The sequence below is a fragment of the Heteronotia binoei genome, chromosome 11 (assembly GCF_032191835.1).
Source record: "Heteronotia binoei isolate CCM8104 ecotype False Entrance Well chromosome 11, APGP_CSIRO_Hbin_v1, whole genome shotgun sequence".
Lineage (NCBI taxonomy): Eukaryota > Metazoa > Chordata > Lepidosauria > Squamata > Gekkonidae > Heteronotia > Heteronotia binoei.
In genome coordinates, this window is record NC_083233.1 from 17,017,220 (window position 1) to 17,033,828 (window position 16,609).

Consider the following 16,609-nt stretch of genomic DNA (forward strand, 5'->3'; position numbering starts at 1 on the left):
GCCCTCTCCCAATCTAGATGGTATGTGCAAGCTGCAACAGTTCAGTTTAGCAGGCTCTGCAGAATTGGGAAAGTTCCTGCAGGGCCCGAATGGCATCTGGGAGGGTGTTCCATAAAACCAGTGCTGCCACAGAGAAGGCCCTGGCAGTACTCAGACTGGCCTCCTTTGGTCCAGGGATAGAGAGAAGATTTCAGGCTCCCGAATGTGGGGCTCTCTGGGGAACATGTGGGGAGAGGCATTCCCACAGAGAGACCATGTTAGTCTGCCTGTAAGAGTAGAACAGAGCAAGAATCTGGTAGCACCTCAAAGACTAACTAAATTAGTGGTAGCGTGTGAGCTTTTGTGAGTCACTGCTCACTTCTTCAGATACTTCTTCAGGTATCAGATACTTCTTCAGGTATCACTTTAGGTGTCTGAACAAGTGAGCAGTGACTCACAAAAGGGCATATGCTGCCACAAATTTTGTTAGTCTTTAAGGTGTTACAGGGCTTTTCTACTAAGCAGGAGGAAGGAATTCACCAATCCTTAGTGCAACAAAGAAAGGAAAAGGCTCCCTCATGATCCGTAAGTGGTCATTCAAATCCTCCCCATGACTAGAAAACATGGCAAGCATTCTCTTTCTGCAGAAGTGCTTTCTGTTATTTCAAGTCAAGGGAAAAGTTAACAAGACTGCATATGGATTCCTAGAGAGGCTTTTAGCTGATGATGAAGCTCTTTCTCCTGCATCATGGGGAGTGAAAGGATGGGAACAAAACCAGACTGATGGATTTCTTGGGGCTGCTCAGAGCAACTGTAGCCGGTAAATTTTGTCCCCTTCATCTTGTGCCCCTGCACGTATTTATTGTGGGTTGCCTGGAAGCACTGCAGACCATCACGAAGATAAGAGTCAAATATTCCCACAGCTAACTGGAGCCACAGCTACGTGGGAGCAAAATTTAGTGGCCGTCAGATTTTCAAGGGACTTTGGAATGGGATATCAGAGATCATGCATGACTGGTTTAGCTAACAGCTAAGTTTTCCGACATGCTTAAAATGTTAGTGCTCATTGGTCTTAAAGATGCTTTCTTTGTATTTCTCCCATGGAATCCAAGGAACTGGGCAAAGGAAGTTCTGGCTCTTTCCTTCCTTCCCCAGGGGATTGGGGGGAGCCCCAGCCAATAGATGGAAGAGGCTTGGTTCAGTAGCTCTGCTGTGCAATTGAGAGAGCCTGGCAAAGCAAGCTATTCCTCCCCCCTTCCTCCCCGAGGGAGGAGCCTCAGCCAATGGAGAAAACAGAGGTTTTGCTCTGTAGCTCCTGTGCAATCGATCAAGCCTTGCAAAGCAAGCTGTTATGCAGAAGGAAGCAAGAGAGAGGGAGAAGAAAGTAGGTTATAGTCAGTTGCTCAGGGACCTGATAGGAGCCCTCTGGGGGCCTGATTTGGCCCCCAAACTGCATGTTTGACACCCCTGGGTTATGTGATATTGTGCATGAGCAGGGGTCATTTTGTAGAAAAATAGATGGTGGAGCTCAACCAGAGATTGTCATGCAACTGCACCTACTATTCAATGGACAAGGAGGTGGGGGAGCGTCAGAAAGGTTCAGGAGCTGTGCTCCTGTGAGCTCCTGCTGAATTCAAGACGTGTACATGAGCATGGGGCTGTAGGTGAATCAGTGTGCTTTTTGATTGTGTGGACTAGAGAACGCATGATCCATTTTACTTGGCAATAGAACAGCAGGTTTGGCTGTAAAGAGGATGGATGCTGAGCAGTTCTGCCAAGAATATACCGTTTTCCCACAACTGCATCATGTCATGCTTGACTAATATCATCTAATACTATATTTTTTTCATCTCCGGTGGAACAGCAGGTCTTTAGGCTTCCATAAAAGTATGGCAGTTACAATCTCATTTAAAGGCTATGAACACTGGCCAACATTACCATTACCTTTAAACACATTGCTGTGTCCTTGACTTTGGAGTTACTGCACTAAAACAATGTAATTGGGTGTATTTACCGTATACCGATATCAGCAAAAGTATCTTTCTGGCATTTTGCTCGGCTGCATGGAGAGTGAGTTGCTCGTTTTGTCAATACCTGGAAAGTGTTTGAAATGGGGAGGGAGCAAACAGTTTTATAATTTTCCAGAGTTTAATTTTAAGTGAAATTCTGAATCTGCCCAGTGTTAGAGCCTTATGAATTCATACTGATGGATGAAAGGCCATGAAGGTATCACTGCTCCTCATGGAATCATAGAGTTGGAAGGAACCTCATAAGAACATAAGAGAAGCCATGCTGGATCAGGCCAATGGCCCATCCAGTCCAGCACATACACTGGCCAAAAAAATAGGTGCCATCGGGAGGTCTACCACTAGGGCCAGGACACTAGAAGCCCTCTCACCGTTCCCCTGCCTCAAGCACCAAAAATACAGAGCATCACTTGCCTCAGGCCTCAGACCTCCAGAGCTATCCAGTCCAACCCTCTGCACAATGCAGGAGATTCACAAATACACCACGCCCTGTTCCATGCCCAGAAGATGGCAATAAACCTCCAGGATCCCAGGTCATATATGGGTCCAGATGGAGGTATCGATTATGACTCTAGTAGTCCAATATTGTGTTCTGGTTGTGACAGTGAAGATTTTTTCAGAAACCATGTATGTTTCATAGATGAATAAACTACAAAAGAGAAAAGGGTAAAAGGATTAATTCCCATGTTCATATGAACATAACAATAGAATCGTGCAGTTGTCCTCCATTGCCTTCCTAATTAAAAAGGCAAAATGGTCCCAGTCCTGATGTTTCTGGCCCTTCTATACTGCTTAAGTGTTTAGGCCTTTGCTCCTGGGGTCACGAAGACTTCTGTTTTTGAAGATGTTCTGGACTCTGCTCCAGTCATTGGGCTCTTTATTCTCTGCAAGGATTAGTTGCCTTATGATACTCTCACCATCATTCTCCCATTCTGACATGTTACTGTTTTATTGGTTTCCCATGCAGATGCTATCCAGACCAAATGTTCTTTCAATTTGTTAATTTCGATATTTTGCCATTGGATTCTATGTTTGTACCGCTTTGCATTCTTAACCACTTCCCACCAGCTATATGTAGCTATGCTTACTGTACCTCCATTGTCTGATGAAGTATGTGTGCATACAAAAGCTTATAAAATAAAACTTTTGGTGCTGATGGACTCCTACTTTGCAAGGACTGAAGACATTAATCTGCTCTTTACTGAGTCAGGGCGTTGGTCTATCAAGGTCAATATTATCTGCTCTGATTGGCAGCAGGTCTCTTGGGCCTCAGGCAAAGGCCTTCGTCATCGCTCACTACTTGGTCCTTTTTAATTAGAACTGCCAGGAATTGAACCTGGGACCTTCTACATGCAAAGCTGGTGTTCTGTCACTAGACTGATCTCTTCTCAAGAACCGGTTAATTAGCATTAAATAGATCTTTAATACTTAACAGCCACTTTTACCCAACACGCTTTTCTTTTCTTTCTTATATTTTTTTTAAATGACAGCCAACTGTTTTGTTTCTTTTGTTTCTGGAGAAATAGTGTTTCAGAAAGGGCAGGCAATAGACACGGGGGAAGTTGAAATCGGAGATCAAGTGATGCAAACTATCCCTCCGGGCCTCTTCTGGCGTTTCCTGATTATGATCCATCACCCAATGTACCTGAAGTTCAATGTTTCATTGGCGAAGGACTCTCTGCTTGGAATTTATGGGAGACGCAATATTCCCCCCACTCATACCCAGGTAACTTTTTAATAACATGTTATCTCTTTTCATGATGAATGGCACTTTCGTGGAGATATTTGTACATGTTTGTGTGTGTGTATTATTGAGTTTCTGACAAACCCAGAGTTAGTCCATGAGAATCTGTTGCAATTACAAAATTTAAAATAACAAACAGTCCCATTTTGTTGGTTGCTGTAAAATGGCACCCCAGTCTGGCTTCTTCTCTAACAAGAACACCGACATCTACTGGGGATGTTCTTCCTCCTTTAAAGGGTACCAACGTTTGGGGAGCTGCACCTCTAAACCCCAGTTACTGGGGGCGGGGGGTGGCTATTAAATCCTAGGAAATGTTATTCCCTGCATCTCCGTAGGGATGTCCAGCTTGGAAGCATCTGGTGGCTGAGTAGCAGAATGGGAAACCGTAGAGCATTATGGACTTCTTGTCTGTCCAGATGTGATTAATGGATGGGATTTGTCCTGTAGAATGACTAGAAGTGGATGATTCATATTTTAAATTGTGAATTTCAGATAGCAGTCAGGGGTTTCAGAGGGCTGTATTTCCAAGAAGGAATATGTCAGAAGGCAGAAAGGAACAGGGGGTTCCCCACCCCCCACCAAGGAATTCTGAGAAGCAAATAATGTTTTTTTGCTGTAGAGGTAGGGGTGGAATTCTAGCAGGAGCTCCTTTGCATATTAGGCCCCACACCCCTGATGTAGCCTTGTAAGCTCTTGGAAGAGCCCCATGGCGCAGAGTGGTAAAGCTGCAGTACTGCAGTCTGAACTCTCTGCTCATGACCTGAATTCGTTCCCGGCAGAAACTGGTTTCAGGTAGCTGGTTCAGGTTGACTCAGCCTTCCATCCTTCCGAGGTCGGTAAAATTAGTACCCAGCTTGCTGGGGGAAAAATGTAGATGACTGGGGAAGGCAATGGCAAACCACCTCGTAAAAAGTCTGCCGTGAAAACATTGTGAAAGCAACGTCACCCCAGAGTCGGAAACGACTGGTGCTTGCACAGGGGACTACCTTTACCTTTTTAAGCTCTTGGAGGATTGTCTACATCAGGGGTGTAGGGCCTAATAGGCAAAGGAGCTCCTGCTAGAATTCCACCCCTGTGTACAGGTAAAATTTCTCAGAATCCTATTAGGAAATATTGGAGAAGATCTTTCTAAACAAGTACAAATGCTTTTGAAATGGGAATCAATTGGCTTATTTGTTGACACTCATAACGCCACTGAAACAGACAACAGAAGAAGGGTTTAAATTAATCCTGAGAGGTAGTTCAGAAGTTGTGGATTATTAGAACTATATATCCCAGGGGTGGCCAACGGTAGCTCTCCAGATGTTTTTTGCCTACAGCTCCCATCAGCCCCAGCCGGCATGGCCAATGACTTGGGCTGATGGGAGTTGTTGGCAAAAAGCATCTGGAGAGCTACTGTTGACCACCTGTGATATATCCAAATAGGTTTGCTGTGAAGCAGATGCCTTCTCTGAATGCAGCAGACCCTTTACGGGGACATCTGTTTCCGAATTCTGAACAGCGTATCTTGCAATAAATTCAGTTAGAGTTTCTTTGAATCTGTGACTTTGAACATAACTTCCAGACCAAAATCCAAGAACAGTTGCAGGGCTTACAGAAAAAGTTACTGATGTTCACACTTTTCAGGCAGAGATTCTCAGTCTTTTTTGGTGCTGAATGCCTCAGGACTACTGCAGTGGTTTCTCTCTCTCTCTCTCTCTCTATGGCCGTTTTCCCACTGAGCTTACCTCAGAGCGACGTCCCTCTTCACCGCGCAGCGTCTGCGCGGATTTCCCACCAACTGCTCCAAGGCTGCTCCGAGGAACCAGGAAGTGCCACGGTTTTTGCGTCGCAGATGTAAACTGGTTTTTAGCGGTTTACATCTGCGACGCAAAAGCCGCGGCACTTCCTGGTTGTGCGCAGCAGTTGGTGGGAAATCCGCGCAGACGCTGCGCGGTGAAGAGGGACGTCGCTCCGGAGTAAGGTCAGTGGGAAAACGGCCTCTTTCTCACACCCAGACAGTAATCTGCTTCCATCATTTGTTGGCCTTTCTGGTGGCCTTTTGGTGTAATGGGCCCTCCTGTTCTGTAGAGGGCATGTACACACTGGAAGGGCTGTAGCAAGCAAGAGACAGAAGAATCTCATTGCTGTGGAGTCACTGCCACCATGGTTCAGTCACAGTATTAACGGTGCAGAGTGAAAGATCTATACATGCTCCTTTAGTATGCCCTGGCTTTGGTTACGTTTGCAATGTACCTCTGTGCACGGGGCCCACTGAACGCCATTGTCTCCTTCCTTTGATGTGTCCCTTTTGTCTACAGACCTTTTTTTATAGAAAACCGAGAGCCAGTTTGGTGTAGTGGTTAAGTGCACAGACTCTTATCTGGGAGAACCAGGTTTGATTCCCCACTCCTCTACTTGCAGCTGCTGGAATGGCCTTGGGTCAGCAATAGCTCTTATAGGAGTTGTCCTTGAAAGGGCAGCTGCTACAAGAGCTCTCTCAGCCCCAGCTATTTCACAGGGTGTCTGTTGTGGGTAGGGGGGAGGTAAAGAAGAAGAAGACTGCAGATTTATACCCCACCCTTCTCTCTGAATCAGAGACTCAGAGTGGTTTACAATCTCCTATATCTTCTCCCCCCACAACAGACACCCTGCGAGGTGGGTGAGGATTGTGACTGCTCTGAGATTCTGATTCAGAGAGAAGGGCGGGATATAAATCCAGTATCATCTTCTTTTCCTTCTTTCCCTTCCTTGCACCTGACCTAACAAAAAACATTTCAATAGAGCTTGTGGCTCTAGAACTAAAGGATAAAACCTTGCAATCGTTGCTTTGGAAATCATTGCTTGGACACAATATATTAAACATGGGGAAAGCTTGTCGCTTCACTCATGGCTCCCCCCCGCTCCTATCTAAGTTTGACGGCCAGCCAAGTAGTTTCCCTTAAGGAATTTACTCAATTGGCCAAGTATAATTATCTGCATTTTGAGCGCAAACCTGACAGGCAGTTAAAGCTCTTGTTCAGGTTGTTGTAATTGCATCCATACTTCAATTCTGGTCAGATCATCTGCAGAGAACACTGAAAAAAACAGTTTATTTCAGTTGTCTGGTGGGGGGGGGGAAATGGGCTGCCTTATAAAGTTCCTAAAAAGTCTGGCCAGAACTGACACTGAAAAGCTGAAAACTGTGCGGAACATGCACGCACCTGCCCAGCGTAGCAAGCAAAAGCTCTTATGGGGTCCTTTCATTTCAGTTTGATTTTGTGAAGCTGATGGATGGGAAGCAGCTGATTAAACAGGAGCCGAAACACTCTGAGGAATCGCAGCAGGCTCCCAGGAACTTGATCCTGACATCGATGCAAGAAACGGGGTTCATCGAATACATGGACCAAGGCGCTTGGCACATGGCGTTTTACAACGACGGGAAGAAAATGGAGCAAGTGCTTATGTTAACAACAGCCATTGGTAAGACGGCTTTGGATTATTTATTCATTTCCTAATGGCGGAGAACTGAGCGGGCGCTAAATTATTCAGCCAGATGTTTCAGCCTGGCATCTATTATGCAGGATCCCAAACAGAAAGCAAAGGCTCGCCAAGGAGCATGGGACACGTGTGTGTGTGAGCATCTGGCTGTCGGGTCAGAAGTTGCTTACGATGTAGGCCAAAATAAAGGGGGAAGCAATTGCCACTCGCTGAACAACTTTTTACGCACACTTGCATTTTAGTTTTCAGCTCTTGCTTGAATTCACTTTGAGAAGTGGCTTTGATACTTTGGTGAGCTCAAAGATGCTGTTGTTAAGACCAAGGGTCCCCAAAAATGTTGCCCACCAACACCTTCCCTGGTGCCCTCCCAAGTGTTTTCAGAAAGTGGGTGGTATAGGGTTGCCAGGTCTGACTCAGGAAATATCTGAGGACTTTGGGAGTGGAGCCAGGAGCAAGGTTGCGACAAGCACAACTGAACTCCAAAAGGAATTCTAGCCATCACATTTAAAGGGACTGCACTCCTTTCCCTTCACTGGAAATAATGGAGGGTGGGGGCACCTTCTTTTGGGGCTTATAGAATTGGAGCCCCAGTCCAATATTTTTGAAATTTTGTGGTTTATTTGAGGAGAGACACCAGATGCTATGCTGAAAATTTGGTGCCTCTACCTCAAAGAACAGCCCTCCCAGAGCTCCAGATACCAACAGATCCATTAAACCCTATGGGAACTGGTCTCGATAGGATATAATGGCGTGCTCAGTGGAGATTCAACCCCTCCCCTTTGTTTTCTGATAACCGTGAAGCAGGGGGAGGGCCTCTAAACCCAGGGGATCCCCTGCCCCAAACTGGGGATTGTCAACCCTAGCAGTGGTGCCTGGTGGGACTTTTGACTAGCAAGGCTTCTGATTGGCCTTTGGAAATTTGGTTGGCTGTGCACATTTGTTAAAAAATGTTGCTTCAGCAGCAGCTGCCATAGCAGCTTAGGGCTCTTTATTGTGTGAATGAAGGTCAGCTGCTGCTGCCATTTTGTGGCCGACTGCCTTTTGTAGCAGACATTTTGTGTCTGTGCCCACCACGCTCTTTCAGAATCCAAAAGTGCCCACAGGGTCAACAATGTTTGGGAGGTGGAAGGAGGCTCCCTCAGTGCAAGATACTCGGAAACTCCTTCAACAAATGGGATTGTGTCTCCGCAAGTAGAATGAATCCAGAATCTCTATGCTGCTGGTTATGATGAGAAGTGCCATTAAGTTGCAATGACTCATGATGACCCTTCAAGAGGTTTCCAAGGCAAGAGACATTCCAAGGCCTTACCTGCCTCTGCAGAGCAAGCCTGGACTTCCTTGGCGGTCTCCCGTCCAAATACTAACCTAATCTAACCTGGACTGACATTGCTTAGCTTTCAAGATCTACAGCAGGGGTGGCCAAACTTGTTTAATGTAAGAACCACATAGAATAAACGTCAGATGTTTGAGAGCCACAAGACATGAACATCAAGTATTCGAGAACCGCAAGACAGAAGGAAGATAGATGGGGAGGAAGAAAGAGGTGGAAAGAGAGCAGCTTTAAATGCATTCTCCATTGCTGGTTGGCTTGGAGAAGTGATTTAAGGGGACAAATGCCTTCTCCAAGCTGGCTGATGAGGCAGCAGGGGCTTCGAGAGCCGCACAATATGTGTTAAAGAACCACATGTGGCTCCCGAGCCACCGTTTGGCCACCCCTGACCTATACAGATATTTTATTTCAGACTCACACTGTGCATAGTGATGCCTTTCTTTCTGCCTCCACTCACTGTCCTCTGAAGTTGCAAAACAAGAAGATGTGCTCTGGTATAAATATAATTAGCTCTGACAGTTTACTGTTTAGGTAATACAATATCACAGTAACTGTGCATAGAGAAGTTAGGCTATCGTTAACTCAAAAGAGTTTCCAGCTCAACGTTAGGAAGAACTTCCTGACCGTTAGAGCGGTACCTCAGTGGAACAGGCTTCCTTAGGAGGTGGTGGGCTCTCCTTCCTTGGAGGTTTTTCAACAGAGACCAGATGGCCATCTGACAGCAATGAAGATCCTGTGAATTTAGGGGGAGGTATTTGTGAATTTCCTGCATTGTGCAGGTGGTTGGACTAGATGACCCTGGAGGTTCTTTCCAACTCTATGATTCTGTTATTCCAGGGGTGGCCAACAGCAGCTCTCCGGATATTTTTTTGCCTACAACTCCCATCAGCCTCAGCCAGCATGGCCAATGGCTGAGGCTGATGGGAGTTGTAGGCAAAAAAACATCTGGAGAGCTACCGTTGGCCATCCCTGTATTATTCTATTCTATGGACTGCATATCAAATATAGCTTGAGGTGGATTCCGTATAGAAACTAAACTCCTGGGAATTTCTATGGATTATGACATGTTAGTCTATTTGTTGTTTTTTAATTGGCTTTTTGGGGCCGCTGGTATATATTGGGATGACGATTGCAAACCCCTATCCGTAAAGATGACTTTTCGGAGGTTTCTATACAAACTTTTATATTTGAGATAGTAATAGAGCTCAGTTTGCCTGCTCAATTTTTACTATGTATCTGGTTTTTGGAGTGTAATTGTATCGCAATAAAAATTATGTAATAGTAGTAGCAGTAGAAGAAGAAGAAGTGCTCCAGATGCCTCTTAGTTCTGATGCTGCTTGCTCACTTTCTGCATTTGTGTGTGTGTGTGTGTGTGCTGTTTCTTTGTATAACAGAAGTCATGGATGACTGCTCCACCAACTGCAATGGAAATGGAGAGTGCATCTCTGGCCACTGTCACTGTTTCCCAGGCTTCCTCGGTCCAGATTGCGCACGAGGTAGGGCCGCGTAATTGAAACAAGTAAGGCCATAACTGGTTTTTGAACGAGCTCTCGGTAATTTTGAAAAGTGGCAAACCAGGCAGGATATTGGCACTCGGACTTATCCACCGGGCAAAGATGCCGGCATCAGCAGTTTCAAAATGACCGCTTAATGTCATGTTCCCAGCTACTGAACAGGTTACGGCAGAGATGACTGTGGGCCGGAACATAAAAATCCAGTTTAAAGTTAAAGCAATTTAAAGGAACAAGCTTGAATCTGCACATCATTATTTGTATTGCTCCCCAGATAAGCATGTTCTATTTCACGTTGTTGCTCACTGAACTAAGATAGACATGATGGTTTGGGATCATTTTCTCCAGTGTTTAACTGGTTCAAAGGCTGAGGGTAGCTCTGGCTTTGCTGCAGAATTGAAATGCACTCACTGCTCCTCAAGAGCAGCATCACCACTTCAAAGCTGGGTGCATAAAAGCTCCCAGCTCTTTGCAGTTGTGTTGCCTGAAGCACCCACTGTCAACTCACAGGCTCCTGTGCTAAACTGAAAGTTTCATCTTGGTGGAATTGATCAAGGGACTAGTTGGCATTTCAAGGTCCTTGTCTTTTGACCTATCTCTCAGTTGTAGAGAACGTTCCCAAAATGGGATCATACTATGTGTAAGACTAAGGAGACTTTGCAAAACACATCTTGTTATAGGCACTGTTTGAATGCCACAGACAAGCCGTAACTTGTTCCATTATGAGAACAAGCCTTCGAAGTCTTCTGACACGAACATTCCCTCTTGCTTTCCTTTGTGCAGATCTTGGAGACGGAAGAATTCCTGGTTCCTGAGAAACCACAGTTAATTTTGTAGACCAGTAGCCCCCAACCTTTTTGGCACCAGGGCCTGTCCGCCCACCGTGGCCCCAGGGCCAGCAGGGTGGGGCACCAAATTTGGCCTGCCCCGCCCCCCATGGTGCCTCCTCCTCCCTCCATTTTCATAATTTTAAGGCCCAGGAAGGGGCAGTGAAGTGCCTCCCTGGCTCTTTAAAAAAACGTGGCGGCAGCGGTGAGCGACCCGCTGAAAAAGCGGCACTACTGAAAAAGCGGCACTGCCCTTGCCTCCTTCCCATGCCCAGGAAGTGGGGAGGAGGCAAAGGCAGCACTGCTTTTTCAGCGGGGCGCTCACCACTGCTGCCGTGGTTTTCCCCACCGATCTGCTGATCGACGGGGTGGGGGGAGGGGGTAAGCCTTTAAAGAGCCCAGGAGGCTCTTCATCGCCCCTTCCTGAGCCTTAAAATTGTGAAAACGGGGAGAGGCACCGCTGGGAGGCGGAGCAGCCTAGTTTATAACAGGCCATGGACCGGTACCAGTCCACGGACCAGGGGTTGGGGACACCTGCTCTAGACAAAAGAGCAAGCTGTGCTTTGTCCAGTTTGCCTGCAAACTGGGATCCCAAACCATAGTTAAACCGTACTCAAACCATAGTTTGGAATCCCAAGTTTGTGGAAGAAACAAATTTCATTTTGTCCAGGCACCCATCTTCAAATTCACGATTAACTGCAGCAAGTTGAAGACTTTTGTCTTCAAAAACAACAACGTGCAAGGAGAAGGGAAAGAAGGACAAGCCTACGAACACAACTGTTAAAACTGGGCTTGTGCCTACAACAAATAAACTGGGTAAATACGGCCTTTGTTCTTGCAACAAACAAGCTACAGTTTATCCTTGATTTCTGAGTGCAGCCAGATTGGAGCAACTAAATTAATGTAGCAGAGAGGGGTGTGTATTTTGCAAACTGCTGGATGTCAGTGGATGCCTTCAAGCTTTTGGGAGAACTGAAAACATAAGTGTGAGAAGAGAAGGACATGGCAAACTGGAAGCAGAACTAGTGAAATCTTTTGCATGACACTCCTGTAGGCATCATAAACATTTGAGCTGTTTCATCATCTGCAGATTCCTGCCCAGTGTTGTGCAGTGGGAACGGGGAGTATGAAAAGGGCCATTGTGTGTGTCGCAATGGGTGGAAAGGTCCCGAGTGCGATGTTCCGGAAGAGCAGTGCATTGACCCCACCTGCTTTGGTCATGGGACTTGCATCATGGGAATTTGCATCTGTGTCCCTGGATACAAAGGAGAAATATGCGAGGAAGGTTTGTGTCTTCCTTCCTTCCTCCCTCCCTCCCTCCCCCCCTCCCTAACTTCCTTCCTTCCTCCCTTCCTTCCTTCCTTCCTTCCTTCCTTCCTTCCTTCCTTCCTTCCTCCCCCCCTCCCTCTCTTCCTCCCCCCTCCCTCTTTCCCTCCCTCCCTCCCTCCCTCCCTCCCTCCCTTCCTTCCTTCCTTCCTTCCTTCCTTCCTTCCTTCCTTCCTCGCTCCCTCCCTTCCTTCCTTCCTTCCTTCCTTCCTCCCCCCTCCCTTCCTCCCTCCCCCCTCCCTCCCCCCTCCCTCCCCCCTTCCCCCTCCCTCTCCCTCCCCCCTCCCGCCCTCCCTTCCTTCCCAGACTTCTTAAATACCTATAGTTTGGTGTGATGTAACGTCTGAGCTGACAAACCAAGTTATTGATCCTGCAGTGCTGGCTGAAAGGGAAAACAAATGCAGGCTCTTCCTAAACCACGGTTTGCCTGTGCAGCTGGAGGTTCAAATTGTGCTTGCGGTTCTGAATGGCGAGCAGTGCAAAAACATTTGGTGTGCTGCCCAAACTGAATCATTGCATAATAAAATTAGACTTATTAAACTGGGCAATATTTTAACTCAGCGTGAAAAATGCATTTGACGTTTTGCTCTGTGTAATTTTGATTTCATTATTCCTTTTTCTCTCCCCCCCCACCTCCAGAGGACTGTTTAGATCCGATGTGCTCTGGCCACGGGGTCTGTGTCCAAGGGGAATGTCATTGTTCCATGGGCTGGGGTGGAGTTAACTGTGAGACTTCACTTCCTGTCTGCCAAGAACAGTGCTCAGGGCACGGAACCTTCCTTCTGGATACTGGAACGTGTAACTGTGACCCCAAGTGGACCGGCTCTGACTGCTCAACAGGTAAAATGAAAATTTCCTTCCATTAATCCCACTCACTTCTACAAGGTTAAACTTGCATTTTGACGAAAATAGAGGCTGATATTATATGAATGTTGGTGCATTCAAGTTTGGTTTGAAACAAACATTTCAAGGAGAAAGATTTATGCAATCTTAAGTGGTAAAGCTGCAGTACTGGAGTCCAAACTCTGCTCACGACCTGAGTTCGATCCCAGCGGAAGCTGGTTCAGGTAGCCGGCTCCAGGTTGACTCAGCCTTATATCCTTTCAGGGTCGGTAAAATGAGGACCCAGCTTGCTGGGGGGAAAGTGTAGATGACTGGGAAAGGCAATGGCAAACCATCCCATAAAAAAGTCTGCCGTGAAAACGTGAAAGTGACGGTACCCCAGAGTCAAAACTGACTGGTGCTTTCACAGGGGACTACCTTTACCTTTTTTTAAGAGAAACCAGAGTATATAATTCCTGGTGTGTTGGAGGGGAAAGAGAGGTGAGGGAGAGGGAGCCAGTTTGGTATAGTGGTTAAGTGTGTGGACTCTTATCTAGGAGAACCGGGTTTGATTCCCCACTCCTCCACTTGCAGCTGCTGGAATGGCCTTGGGTCAGCCATAGCTCTTGCAAGAATTGTCCTTGAAAGGGCAGCTGCTGTGAGAGCCCTCTCAGCTCCACTCACCTCACAGTTGTGGGGGAAGAAGATAAAAGAGATTTTAAGCCGCTTTGAGACAGTGACGGATTTCGTACTCACCTTACGCCGCTCTCACGTTCGTCTTCTCAGCGTGGTTTCCTTCCAATTTCACACTGTCTGCCCCAGGGCTGCAGCAAGCGTCGGCATTTTCACGCAACAAACAGAAACTGGATTTTAGCAGTTCTGTTTGTTTCGCATACATGCCGACGGTTGCTGCAGCCCTGGGGTCAATAGTGTGAAATCGGAAGGAAGCCGCACTGAGAAAATGAACGTGAGAGTGGTGTAAGGTGAGTACGAAATTGGTCTCTGATTCAGAGAGATGGGTGGGGTATAAATCTGCAATCGTCGTTGTCGTCTTTATTTGCCATGAACTAAATTGTAAATTGATAGCCCATTGCAAGACAAGGCAAGAAAAAAGCAGATTTTCAAGAGGGAGCCTGAGGAGGAGATACAGGGCAGCGAAGAACAGAAATAAGACCAATAGTGACCCAAGGATTTCAGAACATCGTTTTATTCTCACAAGAACAAAAAGGTATAGATTAGTTAGAGAGCTGCTGGCCCAGGGCCACTAGTGCGCTTTCTTTCTAAGTTGGGACTTAAAAGCTGGCATCCTCATAGCCAAACCTCAACCCTCCAGCTAGCTATCACTGTGCTGGTACTAATTAAAAGTTCAACAGAGAACTGAACTTAGGCACGATAGCCGAACTTTCCTAGCCGTTCTGTGATACCAGCTGCTATGTTGTCTAAACAGTTTTTGTTCAGTAAGTCAGATGGGAAAATCTGAAGGCAAAAGCCATGCGCCCAAAGGAATTTTTGGGTGCTATCAAGCTCTGTTAATGTCAGTGAAAGTTGCGCGGATGACATCAAGGGGATGTGAATGGCCCTTCTTCGACATTCGAAGAGTCCTCCATCTTACACAGCCTCTTTCGGTTTGAGAAATATCCTCTTCACTTAACATGGAAAATAATTCTAATATTGACTGTCTTTAATTAGAAAAAGACTCTCTGCTGACTATTCTTGATTTCATTAAGGAAGGGTGGAAGGAAGATAAAGCTAATACTAATTGCCTACACTCTAGCAGGCTTTTAAAAAGTCTTTGAAGCTTGTTTCCTTGCTGATTTGAGTACTTATTTTGCCCCTAAAGCTTTTGCACATCTCTAATCAACTTGTCTACATTTTGTATTGATTTGTATAGTGGAAAGCAATCCCGTGATTACTGGCCCAGACTTTTTTCCCCTTAATTCTGCAAAGTTTCTGATGAACTTTTGAGAGCCTTAACCTACTACAGAAAGAAACTGGGGAGAAGGGGGGTTACGATCAAAGGCATGCATTAACTTAGTAATAAAATACAAAACTTGAGCATTCTATAACCAAGAACGGATTAAGACTCGTTTTAGCTATTGCCATAAAATATGATGCTACTTTGTTGAGTAATTCAAGAGCACTTTCCATGGTTAATCCCTTGATTGTCTTTATATCTTAAGCCTCACTGAAAATTAAAGGTACAGGCCGTCCTCCCCCATATGTGGAGAACAGGGTGAGGATTCCTGTCAGAATCTCTTTCTCTACCCAATTTACCTCCCCCTGTATAGACATCCTGATGATGGACCAGGTGTACTTGGTGGCCAACTCTGTCCCTTGCCTCACCTTATTAAGAAGACTTCTCTCTGGGAAGACAGTGTCACTCATGGTTTTCTCAGGATCAGGGCTTTTTTTGTAGCAGGAGCCCTTTCCATATTAGACCACACCCTCTAATGTAGCCAATCCTCCAAGAGCTTACAGTAGGCCCTGTAAGAAGAGCCCTGTAAGCCCTTGGAGGATTGGCTACATCAGGGGTGTGTGGCCTAATATGCAAAGGATTTCCTGCTTCAAAAAAAAGGCCTGCTTAGGATTCACCCTAGTTTAGAATCCCGGATGATAGTCAAGAAGGTAACATATTAAAACATCTGGTGTGGGCACCATATATGCCGGGAAGTCTTCCATCTTGGCTCTTTCAAGTGAGTCCAATAATATAACGCTCATTCACATCATATGGTTTTAGAAAGTTCTCTCCAGCTGAGATAAAATCATTGGTTCTCTTGACATATTGAAGGCAGGACTGGATCTACATGTTTTTTGAGGAGGGGCAAAATTTAAAAAATGACGCCCCCTTTTGGGCCATTCTATCTTATGGTCCCATAGAATACAATGAACTCCATATCCAATTTGGCGCCCCCCCCACCATCGCGCCCAGGGCAAGCACCCCCCTCTGCCCCCCCCCCCCCCCCCAGATCTGGCCCTGATTGAAGGCAACTCGAGTTCAAAACAAAACCCTGATAGGAAAGGAACTCTTCAAATAGGCCTCATTTGACCCAGTGATGCAAGGAGAAGAATGTAGGAGTAGATGTTCCTTAAAGAACTCTTTTAGTTTTTAATTTTCTGAATATATTCAGTATCTCCCAGGCACCTGATCGAAATGAGACTGTATTATCTTCAAACTTGTTTTGGAAACCTGAAAAGGCTTGTCTCAGGTTTCCGCCTGTGTAGGTGGACAGTTCTTCTTTGTAGGTGTTCAGAATATGTCTCTTTTATTCGTACCCTTCGTGGCATTGAAGAGACTATTGGTAGAACTCAGATCAGTTTGCAGACACAGGTAAGTGCAGGCATTTCCATGCACACCCTGGGGAAGCTCAAAGGTCATTTTCCCATCACAGCTCTCTGTACCATGGGAACCCTGGGCCCTCATAGAGCACTCCATGGGGCTTTTTGAATTCCGGCTTATAGAAATTACAATAAATACAATAAGGAAAAGAGAGAGAAGAGGAAGGAGTGAGAAAAATGTGTTGAACGTTGTATGTGTTCCTGCAGTCCTCTGAAGTTCAGATGATGTTTGCACGTTCATACAGAGA

General features: G+C 46.0%; 1 protein-coding gene across 1 annotated transcript in view; it reads left to right on the forward strand.

Annotated features, from left to right (window-relative positions):
- The window catches only part of TENM1 (teneurin transmembrane protein 1), a 713,021-nt gene that overhangs the window by 424,812 nt on the left and 271,600 nt on the right, over positions 1-16,609 (forward strand). The window contains 5 exon segments of the mRNA XM_060250020.1: positions 3,527-3,732; positions 6,981-7,191; positions 9,934-10,035; positions 11,968-12,162; positions 12,843-13,043. Coding sequence (XP_060106003.1) covers positions 3,527-3,732; positions 6,981-7,191; positions 9,934-10,035; positions 11,968-12,162; positions 12,843-13,043 — 915 coding nt within the window.